Raw genomic sequence first — 23644 nt, 5'->3', positions numbered from 1 at the left:
TTGAGGATGCAAGGGATTCATTTGCCCTGGGTAAGTGATTGATCATATCTTCCTTGAGGAACAAAGCAGTCCTAAATGTCAAACACCATCCAGAATCAGAGGGACCATATATTTCTAGAGAAGCAACTGAAGGGGCCTTGCTTTGCTGTCAGGAGGATATTCAGAATCTCCATGTACATAATCTAATGGATAGCACCGTGGCCAAAACCCATAGGCTGTCACTGATCTTCAGAGGGAAGCAGGGATTTTTTTTACCAGGATGGAGGCGAATATTATCTGTGAAACTCATAAGTAGAATTTAAAGCATTCTTGCAGCTTGCTGAACCAAAAAGAATGGAAGCTGACAGAGGGACAGAAGTTAGTCTGGATCATAAAGTCTATATGTCTGCAGACCGCAACATCAAAATTGCGAACTGTGTCACCATTATGGGAACTTACCAGATCTTCCTCTGAAACAAGATGACTGCATACAACGAGCTTCTTCCAGAGGACCAAACAGTCCTAGTCAAAGTGATTCAAGAGGAGGCACTCAGGCTGTGCAAACGGCAGATAAATGCTGGAGAGCCCATAGCTGACTCTTCTACTAGAGCTCTAGCTTCTGCAGTAGTACTCTGGAGGTTTGCATGGCTTTGATTCACAGCCTTATCGAATGAGATGAGAAGCAAAGTGGAAGATTTGCCATTTGAGGGGGAGACATTATTCTTCACAAAGACAGATGAATATTTATCTGAAAAGTAAAAGGATTGACAGACCGGGAGATCCTACAGTGTTGCCTTCATCTCAGCAATCAAGTTCTTGCCCTTTCTATAAGCAACAGCAATATAGTGGTTGCTACCCCAGATAGCATCCTTACCGACACTAGTATCCTCATAATGGCCCAGTCCCTACCGGCCAAGGGCAGTAGCAAAGGTGCAAGCCTTGGTAAACCAAGACAAAGTGTCTCCCTGTCAGGGAGCACGGAGTCTAGCCTAATACAGAAGCAATTCTGACCAGCACAGGAGGAACTCGATACCTTCAATGATAGACTGATCCACTTTTATGCAGGCTTGGGCACCCATCCGCACAGATGTTTGGATATTAGAAGTTATCAAGAGTGGTTATACAATTGAATTTAACTATTTATCATGTCTGAGTCTTCCTCGTAAACCTACTAGGGAAACATTACCTAGATTAGAGGAAGAACTGAGAAAGGGGTGGTACAATGAATACCGTTTCTTCTTAGTTCAAAAGAAAGTTGGGGGTTTCAGGCCCATATTCGACTTGAGAAATTTAAACAAGTTGGCTAAAATAGGAAAATTTAGAATGGTTGCACTCAGTATGGTGTTGCAGCTGTTACCTAACGATTCTCGGCTTGCAGTATCAGATCTCAAAGATGCTTGCTTTTTTCTATCCATAACTCTTATAGGAAATTCTTGAGATTATGATTTGGGGAGGCCATGTATCAGTATCAGGTTCTACCATTTGGACTGGCTACAGCCCCAAGGGTTTTACCAAATGCATGTCAGTGGTAGTGGCACACCTGATGACTAGAGCTTGCTCAATCTTACCCATATGTAGATAACTAGTTAATTTCTGCTCTTCCAAGGAATCTTTACCAAGAGCACCTGTTTTATGCCTTCTCACCCATGCCTCTCATAGCTTGCACTATGGGAAAGATCCAGATGGAGAAAAAGATTGCATAATAATAGCATCATTCTGGCCCAGTCATGTTTGGTTTCATAGATTATTCCAAATAGCCAAGGACAATTTTCAGTATTTGCTGTTAGTAACAGATGTCCTGACATATGAGGGGATTTGGTATCATGACATACTCAGACTCAGACGAATAGCATGGTTGATTCTGCAGTAGGTGGTCTCCCTCAGGAAGTAGAAGAAGTAATACTGAATGCCAGAAAGCCAAATACCATAAAGTCTTATACTTACAAATGGGATAGATTCATAGGATAGTCTTGAAGTAATGGCCTTATCCCATATACGTGCCCTTTAGCATCCATTCTAGAATCTCTTCTGGGTCAAAAGCAGCCTTTGCCTGTAGATAAAAAAACCAGGCTTTATACATTACACATCTAAGATGTTTCAGAAAGGCCTTCAGAATGTATTTCCTCCAACAACTCCAATAGTGGTCACTGCAACTAGTACTGCCTTGAATAATGACAAAACCCTTTGAGCCACTGACTATCTGTTCCCTAAAACAACTTTCTATCAAGGTATCTTTTCCTGGTAGCCATCACCTCTGCCAGGAGAGTAAGCAAATTAGCAGCACTTCTCATAGACCCTCCCTTCCTGAAAACACATGCAGAAAAGTGGTACTAAGACCTAAGAATTTTTGCCCAAAGTACTCTCCAAATTCCATAACTCACAGGAATTAATGCTACCTGTATTTTTCCCTTCTCTGTCATCTGAAACAGAGAGGACTTTACATGCTCTGGACATAAGGAGGGCTCTATTTTTAAATCACATAGGATTATTCAGATCAGATGTCCAACTTTTTGTTTGTTATGCAGGCCCTAATAAGGGGGGGGGGGAAGCAATTCTACTAGATCACAGGTGTCTTCAGCAGCTCTGCTCAAAAGTGTTCCTCTTCAAGACATCTGTAGAACCGCAACATGGATGTCTGCCAACACTTCCATTATGCTTTAGATGCACATAATTGGAGGGAATCAGCAATGGGTCAAGAGGTCCTGCAAATACTAGTCTCGTGAAGAGCTTCCCCCATCCTCCAATGGTAAGTGGCTTGTTATCTCCCATGTTGGACTGTAGAGAAAGACCAACAATGAAAACGGAGTTGGACTTGCTGTAACTGTTGTTCATTGAGGTCTTCTGTTCAGGCTCATATACCTTCCCTTGTTTCCTGCTGTATGCTCTTTACTACTTACCTAAAGAGTTGGGCGACTAAGGAGGAATTGAAGGTCAGGGTGTTGCTTCTCCCAGAGAACAGGTGGTTTTCATGGGAAACAAGCTGTGCATGTGCTCTGGGAAGGGGCAGACACCTTCTAGAGGAATTTTTAGCTATGGAACCTGCTGGCCGGCCTGTGCATGCACAGTCCCATGTATGCCATGCTCATGTGGGAGACCTCTGCTCTATCTAGCTAATTACGATTTGTATTACAGCTAGCTTCGTGACACTCTAATTTACAATACCTCACCCCACTCTCTAGATTATAAGGACTCCTTCCTTTTTTTCATTCCTTGTATTTGATGAAGGGAGCTCTGACTTTCAAAAGCCCGTACCCTAGAAATCGATTTGGTCTTTAAACTCTCCTACTACAGATCAACATGGCTGTCCACCTGAAACTAATCCTTCATGATTACTCCTTGGACTGGGCAATGACTCCCCATAGGTAAATTCTTCCAGGCCATCATATGGTTATTCAAGGCTCATGATTCAGTTGGAGATTACATAAGATCATGTGCAATAAACAAAGCACATGAAAAACATGCAGTCTCTCACCTGTACAGGAGTATCTATAGTCCTGCGGCAGATCCCACAGATGTAAAACAGGTGGCACAGGTGTGAAAACTGAAGTGCTGCTAATTTCCAGTAAATGCCTCTTAATTCTTTTGCAAAGTCAACTTGTCTTCTTTCCTTTTTTCTTCTGGGGGGTTCAGGTGCAATTGTTTGAATATCTGAGTGTGATGACAGTTCTGTTGTTGATGCACTTACTTTAAACCACTAGTGAAGCTACAGGCTCTTTCAGGAAATGGTTTAATTTCATAGCTGAGACTGACTGGGTTTTGAGCTCAATTCTGAAAACATGTTGCCAAAGAAGCAAAGAATATGGTACTGGAGTCCAAGTGATTAGAAGCACAGACTGTGCATTTTAACTCCAAGTAGATGGTTTTAACATCAACCATACTATAAGTAGAGCTTACCTGGTCCAGCCATGGGAGAATATTCCAATATATATACTCCAAAAATACTAGGGACTATCCATCTACATATGAAGGGCGAAGAGGGTCAGGAAGAAACTTACCAATACTGGTTAAAATGCTGTTTGGAGAAGATGATGCAATAGAGGAATGGCTTGATAAAGCAATACACTGCGAAACGGGCTGTCTAAATTGCTAGCGCACCCGTTGCCAACAGCCTGGGAGCTTCCCTATTGACCTTCTGGCTCGCGTCCGACCCTCTTCGCCCTTCATTGGCAGGTTTGCCTGCAAGAAAGAAGAAACAACCCGTTGGAACTGTACATTTGGAAAGACTAACTTTGTATTTATATGCATGTTATTATACATGTGTTGTATGGATTGTATTCCATGCATTGGGGCTACATGCGTGCAGATGGATAGTCCCTAGTATTTTTGGAGTATATTTATTGGAATATTTACCTTGCACTTTTTGTGCTCATTGCATTGTCACTTTCATTAAAACTGCATTGTTATTTATCAGGTTTCTAGAGACCATTTGGTCCTTGTTTGGCAATATTTTGTTTGAAACCTGTCCCTACTTGTTTGTGATACCAGCCATGGGAGAAACAGTGTCCTCCTTTCGTCACAAGAAGCTGTCTTGGTTTTCACCCAGTTTAAGAGTTTATCTGCCAAGACAGCTATCTGAATTGCATGGAAAATGAGCAGGATACACTGTGGTAACTGGAAGTGGGCACAAAACACTTGTATTTTCCATTGAATGCCTACAATATCAAAACATGGAGTGAATTCACTCTACCACTTGAGTCTGAGAGTCTGCCCTAAAAGTATTTTATTGGAAGACAGTGCAAGCAATATAAGAGTTGTAAATTCTTCTTTGCTGTGTTAATCTGTGTATTTCTGTGCTTTTAGAGAATCGGGGTATATTTTTTTAAAAAAATAAGTAGTTAAAACTAGAGATCAAAACCAAAAATAAATTTTGCAATTTGGATTCATTTTGGCTGTGTGCACACAATCAAGGACATTCAGTTCTATTTAAAACCACTTAGCTTTTTTGTCAAACGTTGAATTCCTTGTAGAAGGAATTCTGATGTGTCACCTCTGAAATTCTGTGCTGCTAAAACAAATCATAGTGCAAGTTGCTGTTCCATTCTGAGGCAATTCAATAAAAACTAATTTAACAAGGAAAGCTTGAAGTCCAAAGAGATTATTTTTTTTCTGTCAAAAATTGAATGCTGTAGTATTCATTATGACAAGAAATCACTGCTTCGTATTGGGATTGTCTGATTAATGGGAAATGTTAAGCTGATAAATTCAAAATCCATAGCATTTTATAAAGTACAAGATAAATACGTAGAATTACAAACTGCAAATAAAGCATAGATTCTTATCATTTGTCATAATTTCGCATTTTAAAATCCCCACAATAAAACCTTCTCAGTAAGACAGACATGGCTTGCTGTGGCTTGTTTTCCTTAATCTTGTGTGTGTATTAAATCTGAATACCTCATACATTTGCATTATGCATTTGCTTGTAAACCTAAACATGAACATGAAACTGGTTTGAATTTGATTAGCTAACCATAGTTGTGTTGCATCTGCACCAAGCCTACCATGGGTAAAGGCTGTTTCTCCCCATCTGTGCTTGGAAGGGAACTATCAGATTGTCTGGATATTTTTCAGTAGACCTCTTTTGGACTAAGGTCTGACTCAGCATGTTTAAACCATTTTTTCCACTGAGTTTTAAGTCTGCTGTCTTGGCTATTGCAAAGTTTTAAATATATGGCTTGTCTTACCTACTTCGTTTTGCTAAAACATTCTCTTAGTATAAACAATAACATTGCAAAAAGTAGCAGTGGTTGTTATTGACCTACTGTGTCACTCAGTCTTCAGATATAAATACTCTTACCGTGAAGTGACAGTTTTATTGTGTGTGGCAGTCTGTGCTGTTTATGAAAAGTGTTCAGTTTTTTCTGCACCTAGACAGAGAGGAAGTAGAGCTGAGGTGGAGAATTCTGTGAACTGTTGTAAGCAAATGAATGGTACGCTGCTTGAGAGAGGCACACGGGTGAGTAGGGAGATCTAGTTCCTTTGTTAAAAGTACATTCTAAGGTGAAAGGCAACATTGTGGAACATGTTAGTAAAAATGTGGAATGCAGACCTTTGATTACACTTTTATTGTAATGATGTGAAATAAGTACTCATGGAACATATTCCTACACAAGTCCTATTGCAAGTGTGACCAAACTTGCTTAATGTAAGAGCCACATAGAATAAACCAGATGTTTGAGAGCTGGAAGACATGATGCATTGAAATGACTTCAGAGGAAGAGGTGGGTTTGAGGGAGTGCCCTGAAAGTGACATCACAGGAAGGGGTGGGGTTTTGGTGCAGCATGCTGGAAGTGACATCATCAGAATGGTGTGGAGCTTGGGGAAATGCCATCACCTGACTTTTGACCTGGAAGTGACTTCACAAAAGTGATGTCACATCTTTGCTAGGCACCATCTCCAGAGTCTCCTGACTCCACCCCAAGGTCTCCAGGTGTTTTCCAAGTTGGGCCTGGCAACCCCAACATTTTTATTGAAAATATGAAAGACATGGAAAGAAGGGAAAAAGGGAAAGGAGGGAGGGAGGGAAAGACATGGAAGAAAAGAAGGAAAGGGTGGGAGGGAAAAACATGGAGAGAAGGAAGGAAGGAATCTGTAAAGTGGGGGATAATTAAAATGCATGTGAAGTGAGAGGCAAACAAAAGAGAATAGAAAAGGCTTGTAAGGGAAGCCAGGGAGGGAAGCATTGGTATTGCTTGTCTTGCTACTCTTAAATGATCAAGTGGAGCGCAATTGGAGAGGGAGTAATACATGTGAGTCTGTTCACTTGCCATTCAAGTGTAATTAGTCACTTCTAGCTTGGCCTATAGGCACCTTCTGTCCAGCTATTGATCAGGAGTGCCCATTGGTCTTAAGGCGTGGGATACTGGGGTGCATGTTTTCAAATTGTTTACATCATCATTTTATGCATCTATTTCTGAGGAGTTGAAGGGTTAACTTTTGATTAGTAGGGTTAGATTGGATTATCTAGCGCTCTTGGGGAGGCAACATTTTCGAGTACCTGCTTGTCAGCATCTGTGTGAGCCTGAGGATTGAATAATTGTTGGAGGCAAAATTCCTTCTTCCTCTGGCCTTGTGGGAGATCTGTAGTATTAAGCTTAGACCCATGTCCTAGCAGAAACTTGACATAAGAGTCTTGGTTTTTTAAAAAATAGTAGCTTAAGTAAAGCAGCATAAAGTAACCTCCTCATTATAATTTTGTTGGCCTGAATCTTCTCCTTTGTGCTGGCTAAGGAACACGGAAGGAATAGCAATGAAAGCTGTATAGGGACAAACTGGGATCCTAACATATGCAGCAATAGGTAAGCCCCCACTGCAATAGATTCTAGAACCCAGAAGTGTTGGCTGGCTTCTTAGCTGTCACTTTTTGTGCATAACTTGTTTATGGTACTTTAAGTTACTACGTGACATCACCAAGGCCCGCTTTGTCAGATGCGTAAATGGTTGCATTCGTTTGTCAGATGCGTACGTGCAAAGCTACAAATAGCAGAAGAGCATATGGAGGGTTTTGGGAGAGGGGGAGTATTACAAGAAAGAATACCAGAAAATTTAGTGTCTCAGGACATAGTGTTACATGAGATCCAGCATGGTGTAGTGGTTAGAGTGTCAGACAAGGATATGGGAGACCCAGGTTTAAATTCCCACTTTAGCATGGAAGCTTGCTAAGTGACCTTTGGCCAGTTACACACTCTCAGCCTAACCTACCTCTCAGGGTTGTTGTGATGATTCATTGAAGGAAAGAACTATGTAAGCTGCTTTGGATCCCCACTGGGGAGAAAGGTGGTATAAATGAAATAATTTTTCAAAAATTGAAGTCTACAAAAATAAGACTCAGTCCAAAGAATTAATGATCCAATCACAGTGCAGGTGAGCCACTTACAACAGAATTAGCAACGTCATCTTTACTTCGTAAAGATTTTAAATCTACTCTATTTTCTCCCAGGTATCTCAGGACCCAAGGCAAGTAATAACAGTATAAAAATGATCTGATAAAAGGATAAATATTAAAAGAGGATTTTAAAAAAAATTAAATGCACCTTATACTCTACCAGCAGTATATTTTCGGACTGCTCCCAAATTTTCTGGCATAATGCTGTCTTACAACCTGGACAGAAGCCTAGGAGTGTTGAAGTCGCTGCTACATTTTCTGGAAAGCCGTTCCAGAGGCAAGGGCAGCTGCTGAAAAAGCCTGAGCCCCAGCCACTGCAGAGCGCGCTCTGGACAAAGGAGGCACAGTAAGAACGAAGCTGCCATCCAGGGACATACGGAATGACTCTGATAAGATAGTCATGTAGTTCACTTTGTAAATCTCAAATCAGCAGAGCAAATAAATGATGCTGCTCGATTCAGCCATATTGGTGGAACAAAAGGCAGCACAAAAATAGTCATAAGTGACATTATCCCAGGCTGCTTACATATTATTGCATATTGTTTCTACATCACACGACTTTGTCTTTCATAGAATTTGGCCTAATGTAGTCTGTATTATAGGAAGTCTGTATTATAGGATGCATGTGTATTGCATGTTTGTGTGTTCAAATGCTAAATTTAACTCTATGGAATTCTTAACTCTTCAAAAAAAGAATTGACCAGTTGTCTTTATTTACTTGATTTGTCAGATATAAATAGTGTGAAAGCTGTTAAAATTGGCAACTCTGAAATGGCAGTAGTGGTTGTTAGCATGTGTAAACTTAAATGTATTTAAATCAAAGGCTTTTGGTTGACTTCTTTTTTAAGTAGATGCTTTGCAGAGACTTGGGAAACTGCAGGACTTTTCCTGAGTGTGTGTGTGTCTGTTTTGAGGGGGGGTACCTTATTGCAAGTATAATCTTCTGTGGATGGCACAGTGGCATAGCATGGGGTGGCAGAGGGGCAGTTGCCCCAGGCGCAAAATTTTTAGGGGGTGCCGCACCAGGGAGACCCTGCATTGTGTCTCCAGGAGGCCGCCCATACTGCCCTGGTTGCCTGCTGCACTGACGGGGCAGCCAGCTTGCTGGATTCTGAACCCTCCTGCAGCAGCTGCTGGCCAAGGAGCATGCTGAGCTGGCGGTGGCAGCGCGGGAGGCGGTGGCAGAGGACTGCCAGGTAAGGGGCGGGAAGGTGAGTGGGCCCGAATTGCAGGAGCAATGACATCACTTCCCAGAAGTAATGTCATCACACAGTCCCAGAAGTGTGCACACACTCAGTACCAGGGATACTACCTCTTCCCAGGAGTTGCCCCAGGTGCTGGGAACCCACGCTCCACCACTAGGGTGGCATCATTATAAAAGGTCTGTGACGCTGCTGAAACTATCAGGACGTAATAGATTTTTCTCTATTATTTCCATCCAAGTTCTCCTCTTCCTCCTCAATCCTACAAGAATGAAACATAAGAACAGTGATGCTGTCACTTTCACTCTGTATGTTTGTGCATCTTTTTATACTGTGACAGTCTGCATGTTTTAGAGAAGCCTGAAAGGGCTGCATATGCACACATTTGCAGGACTGTTAAAAGTTAACCGCTCTCAGAGTCAGAGAGCTTTGAGTGACAGGTTACTCCAAAGCCATCTGATTTGAGTAGCCTGAGCTGAGAGAGGAGTGTCTTTTTCAGTCCTAGCAGAGAGAAAAATCCAGTGTGAAGAAGCTGAGAGATGGAGTCCTCACTGAGAGCAGTTTCAGCAGCGGTAGGAGAACTGGGAAAATTGGCAGGTTTGGGTAGTAAGTGCAGACTTCCAAACAGGCCAAAAGAGAGGAGTAGATATTCTAAGGAAAGGAGCTATTCCCTTCCCAGCTAAACAGGGAGATAGCTCTGGAAAGTGGATCGTGTCAGGCTATGGATGACAGGCTATGGCAGATACAGGCCTGTACCATTGCAGCAAGAACTGATATTCAGAAATCAGATCATTTCCACAGATATGTCCATAGAATTACTCAGAAGTAAGGTAAGCATTTAAGCAGTAAGAACAGGTTGACAGGAATGGTAACCTGTAGGAAAATCCTTTGTCTTAACACACGTTTGCTCCTTCCCCCTCCCAACAGTAAAACAGGACTTTTGGCATGAACTCATCCTGAGAACGTCTCACATATTTGTACTGTCAAGTTGAGACACTGAGAAAGCAAGAGACATAGCAGTGCATGGGAGCGAGCAGTATACAAGGTCAGAAGCACTGAGAGTTTCTACAGTCCGTTAGACAAGGCACCTGCAGCTTCAATAAGCCTGTGAAAGGAAACAGTTATGGCACTGGCAATATGACATCAAGTTATAGCATGAAACGTTGGTTCAGAAACAACAGGTCAGCAAACAACAGGTCACCATTGAGTAGTGGCATCGATGGGGCACAGACATGACAGATAGATCCCTGTTTGGGTGTGTTTGAAAACTCTATGAAGACCTTCAGATACAGTTAAGGAAAGCAATGGTGTGTGAAGAGAGGGGGTTTTGGGCTACTAGAAAGTAGTACCCCACATCCTTCAGCCACATCTTTTTTGTCTAGGGATGGTTTTTTGAATAGTGGGTCGATAATCACCTGTTTGAGTGGCCAAAGGAAGGTGACTGATTTAGTGACTGACTTATGGTAGACCTCAAGGGCTCATTTATGTGCTCCTTACATGATTTTAACAGCTAGGATGGTCAAGGATTCAGTCCAGTGCACAAGTAGTGGCCTTCACAAATGCTAGGATCTTGTCAATATTGTTCATTGTAACTGGATCAGAGCAGTCCATACAGAAACCAGATGGTATCTTAAGCATTTTTTCCACTTCGCCTATATTACAGCTGGCCTCCAGTTCAGAGTGTAATAATGCTATTTTATCAGCCAAAAAAACAACCTTTGCAAAAGCATCACAACTAATTGTCTGTTCTTGAGCCAGTAAACATTCAGGTTTAGGAGTTAGGAAGATGTTGAGATGCCTTGAACAATTGGGATGGTCATGAACTGGCTTTTGCAATAGTTTCAGAAAAATAACGTTGCTTTGTTGCTGTCATTGCTGCTTCATAGATCTTCCCGAGAGGTCTGTAGCATGCTCTATCAGTTTCAGTGCGAGTTTTCTGCCAGCATCTTTCTAGACGCTTCCAACCCAGCTCATGTTAAACTTCAGGGCTGGCTTCCATCCCAAGGGTCGGAGAGGTTGACGAAGACCAATGTTAATAGCTTCAAGGAGCCTCACGTTCCAAGTTCGTACTGCATCCTTCATAGGACTTGGTTTTGGAATCGTAAAATCCCCCAGGACATTTTGGAATCTATAAGGAACCATGAGCCTTTGTGGGAGAACTATTGTAATGCCCCCCCTTTATTTGCAAGATATTAGGGCCATATTCATTTGTACCAAGTTCAGTAGATAACGGTCAGACCATGGTTCAGGCCGAATCTCCAACCCTGAAACAAAAACTTCCCTCAAAGGCTCAGTGCAAAATATTAAGTCCCAAGTTGTAGCCTCTTTCGTGGGTGGGGCCTGTTGCTATTTGAGAGCAGCTCAAGGTCCGAATCTGACATGGAGTGTTCATTGTGGATGTTGAAGTCCCCCAAAACAATCGGTCTAGATGTTTCCAACACCACATCCGAGAGCCCCTCTGCCAGCTCAGAAGGTGTGCTTATTGGGGAGCTGAGTGGTCCGTAAACAAGCGGAATACCTAATCTATCTTTAGTTTCCAATGAAAGGAGCATACAGTCAATGCCAGCTATAGTTTGTAACAGAAGTCTGCAAAAGGACTCAAGAAGGATAATAGTAACCCCTCTGCTCTAATCATCATTGCAGGGTTGGTGTAGTATCATAGAGCCTGGCAGAGTTAGTTGGGACGATCCACCACGTCATTTTTCTCCAGCCACGGCTCTGTAACACAAGCCATGCCTATTTCTTCTTTCGGCGACATTCCAGTAGGGCATGCTGCTTTGTTCCTTACAGGTCCCACTTCCATTTGTACCATTTGTATATTTAACATGATAGTGGTTCCAGTAACTCAAACTACAATGCAGGGATACAGTCAGTGTGTATTGATGTAAGCATTGTCTGACCAGTGATGCTTCCATTCCAGCTGCTTCTGGTAACCAGGTATGTAGTTGGTGGAACTCTTCTCCTCCTTTAGTGTCCTCCGCTTGGTACAGCTGACGTCTGTGGCCAAGGCTGGCAGCGCAATCCTAAGCAGAGTTACTCCAGTCTAAGCCCATTGATTTCAATGGGCTTAGGCTGGAGTAACTCTGCTTAGGATTGCACTGTAAGAGCCAAGAGCCCTTGTGTATTTACCCTTTTGCTCATGCCTCTTGCACAAGGTCTCTGATAAATGCCTATCCCTCAGAGCAGTACCTATGAAAGAAAAGGGTAGTGAATATGATAATCTTGTTTAGGGGAGAAGATTGCACCCAGCTGGCCACTAGTCCCAGATCAAAAACAAATAATCCATGCAGACAACCCTCAATGAGTTCTCCTCACATGCAAGGCTTCGTCAAGCGCCTCAGCTGGAAGCTTTATTAACTGAAGTCTGCCAGTGCAAATTTGAAGGCTGAAAGAAGAAGAGACAACTAGTAGTTGATCAAAGCAGTGCAATATTGGTTTACCTAAACCAGTTATATTTTAAACACAGAACAATGAGGTTGTTATTAAGCTCCCCTTTTAAAGTTTATAATTAATAATGCCTGTCTTCATCAGCTGCTTAGACTTTGTTTTTAAAAACAAAGCATAAAATTCTAAAAATCAATACAATAGTCAAATACAAGATAAGAGAAGGTAGACTTTTGCATAAAACCAGTTGCATGTGTGGACAATGAAAAAAAATCTTATACATTGTACAAGCTTACAGCTGGCTGTGGTCATCCTATGTGTGGAAGCAGAGTCACGTGAACATGCAAGCTGTGAAGCAGAATTGCTCCGACCTGCCACGTGGCCTGTTGTATACCTTAAGCATGTCACAAAATTTGCATTTCCTGTAAACATGTCATCCCAATAGAACAGATGAGCTCCTCTTCCCCTCCAAATCCAACTATGTTCTCCTAGAAGTGTCCTTTTTCACAGTGAAAACCATAAATTCTGTTCTACTACATCACAAAGGTAGCACATTTCCAGGTACGCTTGGAAAGGAAATGCTTTATCTCATTTGTCCATTAATGAATTCGAAGGAAGGTACCCTAGTGTAGTTGAATCTCACATTCCTCTTACACAGCGTTCTGCAAAAAGCACTCATCAGGTTGCCAGTGGTAAAGATGTTTTCCTCCTGGCAATTGCCCTTAAAGGCAATGGAGATTGCAACACTGTGCTTTCAGCAGTGTAATAGCTGGCAGCCATTTTAACTTTTATTTTCAGCCCCTGTGCTGTTTTATGCCTCAAAACAACCTGTCTTCTCAGCCAGAAGGAGGGTGGAAAGAGAGGGGTGACAGAAAGCACAGAACCACTATGAAAAGTACCCTATTTTGCACCTGCTTTTGTGATAAGAGGTTGTTTTTTTTTAATTAAAACAGATTGCTGCTGCTTCTTAGTATGAAGCCATTTCCAATCCATTGGCCAAGATGTTTCGGTGATATTCAATCTGACAGTATGCATGATATTATAGCTCCAGGGAAGACGCAGGACGTACTTGCATGAGAAGAGAAGGGAAACCCCACTCCTCTCTTGATTGTACCTCCTCCAGACCTGATTTTTCAAGCTTCCCTTTCACCAGCAATTTGGCCCTGTTGAGTCTCTGAGTGCATACAGATTACCAAGCATGAAGGAATGGCTAGGGCCGAGAGGAAGAAGGGGATCCTTCTTCTTAAACTGAGAAGAATCTTTGTTGTACTAAACTAAATACGTTGCAGAGTACAGAAATGCTGGGAAGGTTGTATCATGACCTAAAAGACTGAACAGTCTAAATAAATATTCTAAGTAGTCTAACTTGAGATTTATTCTGATGTTGCCTTGACATCCCCAAATCCACACTGATGGGATGGAGATCCTATTCCTCAAAGCACAGAGATAGAGGCAAATGCGCTCCCCCCCCCCACTTCCCTGCTCTCTGTCCAGAATGAGCACAAAGACAAAAGTGCTAGAGATCTTTTTAAAAACTCCTTCTCTAATAGTGGATGTTTGCCCCTCCCATCAGTCTTGGCTTTGGGAAGGGCAAACCTTCATGGGATCCTGAGCGCAACTCTCCAATAGTTTGAGTTGCACATACAGACTGTTGCCAAAGACTTTATTATTGGCCACGAAGGGTTCCACAAACAATTATCTTTCTAGACCAGTTCAGCCAAATGGTGAGAGCCCATCTCCACCCGTGGCAGAGTTTGATCTTTATTGCCCTTCTCTTCCTGAGAAAGAGAGGCTTCCCATGGTCTGATATCCTAGTGGGTCAATTACAGGCCAATTTTATCTCTCTCTTACGCAACAGTATATTTGTTCAGAATTAAGCCCCTCTGTGTTTAATGAAGTATAAATAACTATACACAGAACTGATGTCTTATGCTGAGTCAGGCCATTGGTGTAGTCATCTCAGTTTTGTCTATGCTAAACTGTGGGCTTGTGGGTCTTATCTAGTTTGTTCCTTGCTGTGCTACTACCGATACAGATACTTAAAAAAAACCCTCTTTATTTTTGATTTTTTTTTGTAACAGAATTAAACACAACAATCCACAGTGAGCTAACAATGCTTATGTAAATACAACATATAGTCCAATCAGGTTAAACATAAATAATTAACAATGAATATATTCAGGGCTTTTTTTCTGGGGAAAGAGGTGGTGAAACTCAGTGGGTTGCTCTTGGGAAAAATGGTCACATGGCTGGTGGCCCCGCCCCCTGATCTCCAGACAGAGGGGGGTTTAGATTGCCCTCCGCAATGGCTGTGACCATTTTCAAGAGGTTCCAGAACTCCGTTCCACTGCGTTCCAGCTGAAAAAAAGCCCTGAATATATTACAGTTACGTAGTTAAGTTAGTTTGTTATATACTGAAGGGATCTAATGGATAAGGTTTACACGGATTTATCTCATGAGTAATCATATAGTCCCAGATTGGTAGCCAGTCTTCCCAAAAGCTAGACTGTAAGTTATTCGAGTCGGCTTGCCTTAATTGGTAGGATACAGATACTTTTACCTGGATGCCAGCCACTGAACTTGGGAGCCTTCTGTGTGCAAAGTATGCATCTGGCCACTAGGATATAATAATTCCTCTTGCCCCCATCTGAAAAAAGTAGACTGCTTTACAAACTGTTTCTTAGTCTTTAAGTTTCCACAGAACTCCTTGTTCTTGGGAAAACTCGACAGTCATCCTTTGTAACTCTTTGGGACAGGAATTGAAACATGGTATTGGCCCATGTTATTGCCAGTAGATTGTGTTTACATTGAGCTCAGATACTATATAGCATGTATATTTCAGACAATAAAAAAACCCCAGAAGTAAAGGAGTTATGGATTGACTCTTCTCGATCATTGATCTTGAACTTTTTACATTTGTCAAAAATAAAAAAAAATTGGAAGACCCGACCAGTTAGAATTTCAGAAGTAACCACAGTCTAAAAGTAAAAAACATTTCATGTATTCATATAGATAATTTCTTTTAATTTTAGGAAATCTTTCCTTTTATTACAATATAACATTTTATTAAACTAACAATTATCTTACTGTTTAGTATAAAACTGTGCTGTTGTATTTCAAGGGGGTAGTAGAAAATCCGTTGGCTGCCAGACCTGGCCATGGCTTGTGGAAGCCTGCTGTTACGTGGTCAGCTTGCATGAAACGCCCATTTTTCTTCCGTCTCCTTCTCCAGGTTTCCTACGCACGACCAAGTTCAGCTTCCATTAGAGATGCTAATTTGTATGTCAGCGGTCTCCCAAAGACTATGACCCAGAAAGAACTGGAGCAGCTATTCTCCCAATATGGACGTATTATTACTTCCCGTATTCTCGTTGACCAAGTCACCGGTAAGTTGACAGGTGCTTTGCACTGTCTCTCTCACTTTCGCTGTCTGGTAGGGTGTGAAATATTCTACCTTCCAATACAGCATTCTTGTCTCCAGAACATATCAAAGGTATATGTGGGCCAGAAAATACAATTTTCTGCTGGAATTGTTCATAAATATGCATGGTCGAAAATAGATTGTGCTGTGTAGTCAGTCAGCTTGAGTCATTTCCACCTTGAAGGTGCAGGTTTGAAGCCTGTTTCATGCCTTGTAATAAATTTACAGCTGCTATAATGTTCCATTTCCAAGCTACTGAGTGAAAATAGTTCCCGTGCTCCTTATAAAATACTAATAAACAGCTTCTCCCACCCCCCAAATAAAAATGCATAATGTTATGCGGAAGTGCTCAGCTGTTCTCTCAGGCTAAGATTATACAAAATCCAAGCTGGTAATTGCTACTAAGACTTTAAAAAAGTTATATTATCTTGCTAAAGAATATGAACTGTAAAATCCAGAGGAAAACAAATCCCAGAAATTTCAAGTCTGAAAGGCATATTGATTTGGTACATTGAGATTGAATAGTTCATTTTTTATTAAGCTCATTCATAGCTCTTAAAGCATTGCAAAATTGGTGAGTGCATTGCTCGTATCTTCTCTGTTTGTGATGCAACATAATCTGAATGTAGTATACAAATGTTTTAAGCATTGAAGCATCTTACAGCATTGCTAGACATTTAGGAACCTTGAATTTCCCATCATACCTCCATATTTGGCTCTCTTCCTGATTTCTCTCTCCCTGAAGCATTGCAAACTTAATAGCATTGGCTTTAAATACATGAATAGAATTTCAGAACTGATACTGCAAATTTGCTGGGCTCTTGCCTTAGTAAAGCAAGGTTGAACTACATGCAGAAGCAGGTTTCTGTGCAGGAATCCTATTGGTTAGGAATTGTATATAGTTATGGGAAATGACGAATTCTAGGAAGGTCAAACTTGTATGACTTGATACTATTGGTGCTCAAAAATTAACCATTACTTATTTTTAACACTGCTTGTATTGAAAAAAATGCAGTCTTGTCCAGATTTTTGGGTGAGATTCCCTTAATTGTTTTCATGATTAATCCTCTGAACTACATCTGAAACTTTGCCTGAGTTTGTCAAGCAGTCATTTCAAAGGAAGCACGTGCAAAAATAATGCTTGCTAAGTTTAAGACGGTTGCCTCTTAGGCACTTTTGTAGTGAGTCCTATACCTCTGGGGCTTTAGGATCATTAGGAGAGCCAAGCGAGTCTGATTTAAGCAAGCGTATATTCAGAGGCTTCTGTATGGATCATCTGCCATGCCCCCACACAAGCATATAATGAGGTTATATGTAAGTTCTGTTGATAAGAGTTTTTTGAGAATTTTTAGCAATGGAATAAACTATTCATATTGAAACAATTAAGCAAACGAGCGCTTGAGGCGAAGTGTAAATACATCAGGTAGGTAACGTGGCTGGTACTTCATCTAATGGGGACCTTCTGCCACCTCGTGCAGTGTTGGCATGCAGTTACTTGAAAACTAGATTTGCTATTTTGGCCTGATATTATAAGTGTTGAAAGTGAGAAATAAATCCTGTGCTTTGCACTTTCATACAGGCGTTTCAAGGGGTGTAGGCTTCATAAGATTCGACAAGCGGATTGAAGCAGAAGAAGCCATCAAAGGTTTGAATGGGCAGAAACCTCCAGGTGCCACAGAGCCAATCACTGTAAAGTTTGCCAACAATCCAAGCCAAAAAACCAACCAGGCCATCCTTTCCCAGCTGTACCAGTCTCCAAACAGAAGGTATCCGGGACCTCTCGCTCAGCAGGCTCAACGTTTTAGGTAAGTGGGGATACATGAAATTTCTTGGGTTGACCATTTAGTCGAAGAGTTCCTTGGAGCCTGCTTGTTCTTTTCTTGATGAGATCTGTATTTCCTGATATGAGAAGATGTTTGGTTTTCTAAATGTTTGAGCATCTAAAAGGCATAACAGTCAGTACTTATTTAAATGCACTGCCATCTGTTGGCAGCTGTAAACAGACAAAGTTTTAAGCAGCTGGTTAGTAACACCTGAACAATAAGAGAAACTTTCCTCCAGTTTGCAGCGACTTTTAATGCTCTAAAAATAGTATCTCAGTTTATACTTTCTTGGATAACTTTCTTAAGTGTGTGAAGCCATATCTAAAAAATTGTCTGTTACTTAGTGGTGTCAAATTATTCTGGGTAATATTGGTGGGGTAGTTAAGTTTTTGTGGGTCTATATTCCTGTGATAGTGTATGTAGTCCTATATGTAACTGATACTTCATTGTGTTGAAAAGGACAGATTATGTGAATTGAAACACATATTGCATTAATCCACATTTAATAACTGATAGGTACTTCTTGAATTGGTTTATTTTGCCTTTTTATGAGATGCTACCTTTGTGTCTATTTTCTAGTAAAAACTTGGTGCTAGTTTGCATCAGATTCTAATTTGTCCAGCTTCAGAATTAATATTTTTAAATGCTGAGTAGAAAGGCCTTGAAGGACTGATCATCTTTGGTAGACATCGGCATTCTCAGGTGAAAAAATTAAGAATTGTTCCACCAGGATTTCAGTTGCAGTTAATGAACAGCAATATAGCAGTCTTTACTAAATCTAAGCAACTTCAGAGCCAATGTAGAAAAGCATTCGCTTCTTTGCTTCCTATGTGAGCAGGAAGAGAGAGTCATTTTATTCAGCATCCAGTGGATTTCTTGAGTGTCTTTTTTTACTCTTATCAAAGCCCTGAATATTGAATAAAAAGTAGACTTTCCCTTTCTGTATAGGCAAACTGCCTGCTCCAATAGTCAGTGCCATAGCAGAGGTATCCCAGAATGCACTGTGCCTGCCTGACATTAAGGTTGCTGTACTGACATGAACGAGGTAAATAAACTCCTGTGGAAATGACAAATGCCAGGGTTTGGGGCCCACAATATCATTTGCCCTTTGATGTCCTTGAGTAGTCTTTACTCAAGTAATTTTGGCCAAGCTCTCCCCTATATGATCTGCAAGTTTGTAGATTGTGAATGATAATCATCTGATATTCATCAAGGTTGGAATAAGGACAGCTGAATCTAAAGAGGAGAGAGGTAGTGTCCAAGCTTGGATTGTGAGCACTTGGTAGTAAATGAAGTGGGATGAATTTAAGGAGGTGCTGCCATAAATCTAGCGTAGCTAGTATGTCATTTTGCTTTTAACCTGAATGTTGATTTGACTTTGAGAGCACTTTAAACATCAATTTCCCCCCCCCCCTCCCAGCTCTTTAATGAGGAAGTCTCTGTAATTGGTTCCAATCCCTTGTAGAAGTCACTACAGCCCAATCTGTTTACCTAGAAACACGTTGCAGTTTCATTGGGGCTTACTTCTTGCCTAACAGGCTTTAGAGTGGCAACCTGGATCTTACAATCTTCAACAATTCCATCCTGACTCACAGTTGAGTAGCCTTAAATTGCTCAAAGGGGACTACCTCCGTTCAATATTAGTTTGTAGAATTTGGGCACATTTCCAATATAAAAAACCATAGGAAATAACTTTCATAAGTCATCTAGTGGTAGTGACTGTTTTTTTTCCAACCTTCTAAAGTTCTCCCATGGGAAGTATGTGAAGGTTTTTCTTTGTATTAGGAAGCAGTACAGGGGTGGGTCTGAGTGATAGTAAGCACCACTCTTTTTATTGTGATATCCTATGGCCAGATGCTTAAAAGAAATACTTATTTTTTAAAATTCCATCCTGCCTTTCTGCCCTCATAAGGGCAACCAAGGTGGCTAACAAGTTAAAACGCACAATAGAATCAAGAGTCCAGTAGCACCTTTAAGACGAACCAAATTTATTGTAGCATAAGCTTTTGAGAGCCACAGTTCTCTTCGTCAGATGCATGAATCTATAATAAAATCATATTTTAAAATCATATTTTAAAACCAAGTACAAAGATCACATCTTTAAAACGAGCTAAAATACATACAAAGACACAAAAACAACAATTAAAACATTGGGCAGAAAGGAGGGACCATTGTGGGCATGCCAAACAAAACAAAAGTTGTCTTCTGCTGGCGGAAGATGGCAACAGAAGGGGACAGATGAATTTCTCTGGGGACAGAGTTCCAGAGTTTTGGTGCTTTGACTGAGAAGGCTCTCTCCCGGGTTGTCCTCAACCTCATCTCAAAAGGTGAGAGCACCAGAAGCAGGGCCTCTGAAAATGACTGTAGTCATTGGGCAGATTCTGGAGAAAGTAGGTCATCTTTCAGGAATGTTGGTCCCAAACCATACAGAATTTTAAAGGTTAACACCAGTACCTTGAAATGTGCCCAGAAACAAATTGGGAGCCAGTGAAGATTGCCCCAGATGAGTTATACGGTCCCTACAACCCACACCAATCAACATCCTGGTGGCAGCATTCTGTACCGGTAGAAGTTTCTGAACCTTTCTCAAGGGCAGCCCTATGTAGAGCACATTGCAGTAATTTAATCTAGATGTAACCAGGGTATGAACCACAATGGCCAGATCTTTTCTGCCCAGGAAAGGTCGACAATCCACAACAGCTATTCATTCATAGTACTCAAAACAGTACTTTGATTCTAACCTGGCATCTAGCTTCTATGTAGTTTACTTTATGGCCCTCATTCAGCAGAAAGGCAGCAATTCAGATTTTGTAAATAAGTAAGTATACGCTTGCAGCCTTAAATAACACATGCTAAAAACGATTCACTTCTATAACTTTCTGATGACTTTCTGAAGGAGATAATGAGAATTCTCTGAATTGCTACCTGGATTTTATTTGGTAAAGACAGGTTAACCCAGTGTTGGTCTAATAGGCTAATATATCTGTACCTAATTAAAGCATCTGAATTGTCTGGTCTGCAAAATTTCCCCCCCAAATTGGACAATATCAAAGACCTACAAATAAAGTCTGTTAAGAAGGATCTCTTGAGTACAAATTATTCGTGTGGGTTTTTCCTAGTAACTCTTTCCCATCAAAGTATACAGAAACATTTTTAGAATTTAAATCTTTATTCTTTACTGAAATAAACCCTAATCTTTGTAATTAACCAAGATCTTAAAATATATTAAATATGGTTAAGAACTTTTACAAATAATGATAATATAAATGTGATTAGTCTTAAATTTAGCTGTTTCTTATCTTTAATCAAGTGATGTTTTGCTAAAACTAACTTATGATATCATTGCACACCTGCACAGATAAGATTCTTATATAGCTTTGAAGATAGATTAGCAGATTATACTTAGTTCTTTCTAGCAATTAAAAAATCATTTATCTACCCTCTTCCAGCTACTTTTAATTGGTTATCAAAGATAAAAGGACACCTGTATTTTCCCACAACCTACTAATTAAAGGTCATATAGAGTTTACGAAAATACTTGTGTTTAACTTGAATATGTATGATAAAAATCAAATATCTGCAATAGATCTACATTCTCTCAGCTCCTTCATTGTTGAAATTATTACAGTACACATTCCTACACCCTTCCTACTTATGCTTTACCAGTGATAGTATCTTGTTCCTGCTTTGTCTACTAAATAATTTGGAGCAGCCAGCACATAGACCATTCAAGGAATCAGAGTAATGTGTCTAAGGCTGCTTTCGCATAGGTTGGATAATGTACTTTCAGTGTACTTTAGCTGTTGTTGGCAAGTGTGTTGAACAGGATAATCCAGTTGCAAATGGTCACTAAAGTGCATTGAAAGTGAGTTATCCAGTAGGTATGAAAGCAGCTGTGTACTGCAGACTGTAAATAGATCATTGTTTTCAAATGTAGCATCTTCCATGCCTTTCTTGCTTGCTGAATTTCTATATATATTTTTATTAACTTCACATTTTGGATTACACACAGAAAAACCAGCTGTTGAAATTATATAGACTTATTTCATCCCTCAGCCAGGCGGAGAATGGTTTTGTGCCTCCTCTTGCTCCAGTCTCCATCTTCATATCAGCTCCCTTTGCTGTCCTCTTCATCAGCAATTTGTGTTGGTTCCATCAGCAGCTACTAAATCTTCTCTCACTCACCCTGACAGCCTCTCATTGATGTTATATTATTTTCTGCCCAACCAATTAAAGTTCACTGTGTCAGGCCCTCAGCTCATTGGTTCTAAGGTGAAGGGCGTTGAACATGGTTAAATCATCCACCAACATAGCCACTCAGAAGTGATGCCTTTGAATCTTTCTGTCCCATATAAACATGGGACTCACTGAAAACTTCAGGAGAGGCAACTCTCGTGGTAGCAGTAATACGATAACAGCTCCACTGCTTGACACTACTACCCATACTTCATTAGTTTACTGTCAGTCCCTGGCAGTTAGGTCCCTCAAGCCCTCCACAGTTAACACGCAGGTGTTCCAGTTGAAGTAGCTTTACTGAGATCCATACAGTTCAGGATATTCACACAAAGGTGATAATTGGCAGAAGTGACAATTCAAACAAAGGCATTACTAATTATAGGAAAACTTCTGCCCTTCGAGGTCCATTGACATTCTGGCGCGAAACCCAAAGAAGTTACATGGGAACAGATTAGTTTAGGCTACATAAAGTACAAAGGAAAATATCCCAGTCTCTGGGAAAAGATACAATGTGTGCGGCTAGCAGCTCTCCTTCAAGGACACTTGCTGGAAGAAGTGAAAGTACATATTTTCAATAGATAATGAAGAGGCCCCCTGGCTCTCCTGCAGTTAATATTAGCAGTTAAGACACTCTCAGGTGATTTACACAGGATACAGCATATAACTTTGGCAAACAGCAGTGACCAGTACAAAATGCAGAATACAGTCATGGCATGTATGCTGGCATACATGACACACTGCCCCCCTGAAGATTGGCCCCCACCTCACGTTGGGCCAGCTTTGTCAGGGGAGAGCTTATGAAATTTTTTTATAAGTCTTGGAGCATTCATGTTAGAACTCTCTATCCATTCCCTGTGACTCTCAGCGAAATATTTACAACGAACTAAATAAAGTTTACCATGTTTTATTTTAGAGTCCAGGATGTCTTCTATTTCATGATGCACTTGCCCATCCACTTGCTCTGGGTGGCATTTATCTGCGGGGGGAAAGCTTTTTTCAAGAGGCTGTAGTGGAATACTGGGTGGATGATTCTTAAGTTCTTTGGTAGATCCACCTCTACAGCTACTTCATTTATTATTTTTTTCACTGGGAAGGGTCCCAAAAATTTCCATCCAAGTTTTTTACTAGGTTGTTCCCCCCCCCCCCCCCCGTAAATGTTTGGTGGAGATGTACACATAATCTCCTGCTTGCAGCTTCCACTGAACAGATCGTTTTCTGTTGGCAAACTTTTTATAATCCTCTTTGGCTTTTTTTAGAGTCTTTTTTTATGACCTCTCATTGGGTCGTTAGATTAGTCCACCACTCCCCCAGATCTCCTAGCTGGTGAGATTTTGGGGTTTGAGTAAAAGGCAGTGCTGTGTCCTCGTAGCCTTGTGCTACCATAAAGGAGAAGCACCTGTGGAACTGTGGATTGAGTTATTATAAGCATATTCAGCGAAAGCCAAGAAATCAGTCCAATTATCCTGTTGATAATTGATGTAGCATCTTAGGAACTGTTCTAACTCTTGGTTAGTTCTCTCCATTTGCCCATCAGTCTTGGGATGATTGGCGGAGCTAAGTCCTTGTTCAATCCCTGCTACTTTGAGTAGCTCCTGCTAGAAGTTGCCAACAAACAGGACTCCTCTGTCGGGAATTACCTTATTTGGAAAAGAGTGCAGCCTGACCACATGTTGCATAAAGAGGGAGGCCAGTTTCTTTGCTGTGGGAATAGTA

The 23644-nt window shown here is 40.9% G+C and overlaps 1 protein-coding gene across 8 annotated transcripts in view; it reads left to right on the top strand.

Moving 5' to 3' along the window:
* The window catches only part of ELAVL2 (ELAV like RNA binding protein 2), an 80465-nt gene that overhangs the window by 40752 nt on the left and 16069 nt on the right, over positions 1-23644 (top strand). For 7 of the 8 annotated variants that reach the window (XM_054986747.1, XM_054986743.1, XM_054986742.1 and 4 more), the window contains 2 exons: positions 15684-15837; positions 17452-17677. In XM_054986747.1, the coding sequence (XP_054842722.1) occupies positions 15684-15837; positions 17452-17677 (380 nt within the window). Of the gene's footprint in view, positions 1-15683; positions 15838-17451; positions 17678-18118; positions 18127-23644 lie in introns of all 8 variants that reach the window. The other variant, XM_054986749.1, reaches the window with a different exon arrangement.

Source organism: Eublepharis macularius, chromosome 8 (genome assembly GCF_028583425.1).
Source record: "Eublepharis macularius isolate TG4126 chromosome 8, MPM_Emac_v1.0, whole genome shotgun sequence".
NCBI lineage: Eukaryota > Metazoa > Chordata > Lepidosauria > Squamata > Eublepharidae > Eublepharis > Eublepharis macularius.
The sequence above is the reverse complement of the archived record's forward strand: the minus strand, read 5'-3'. Positions and strand labels throughout refer to the sequence as shown.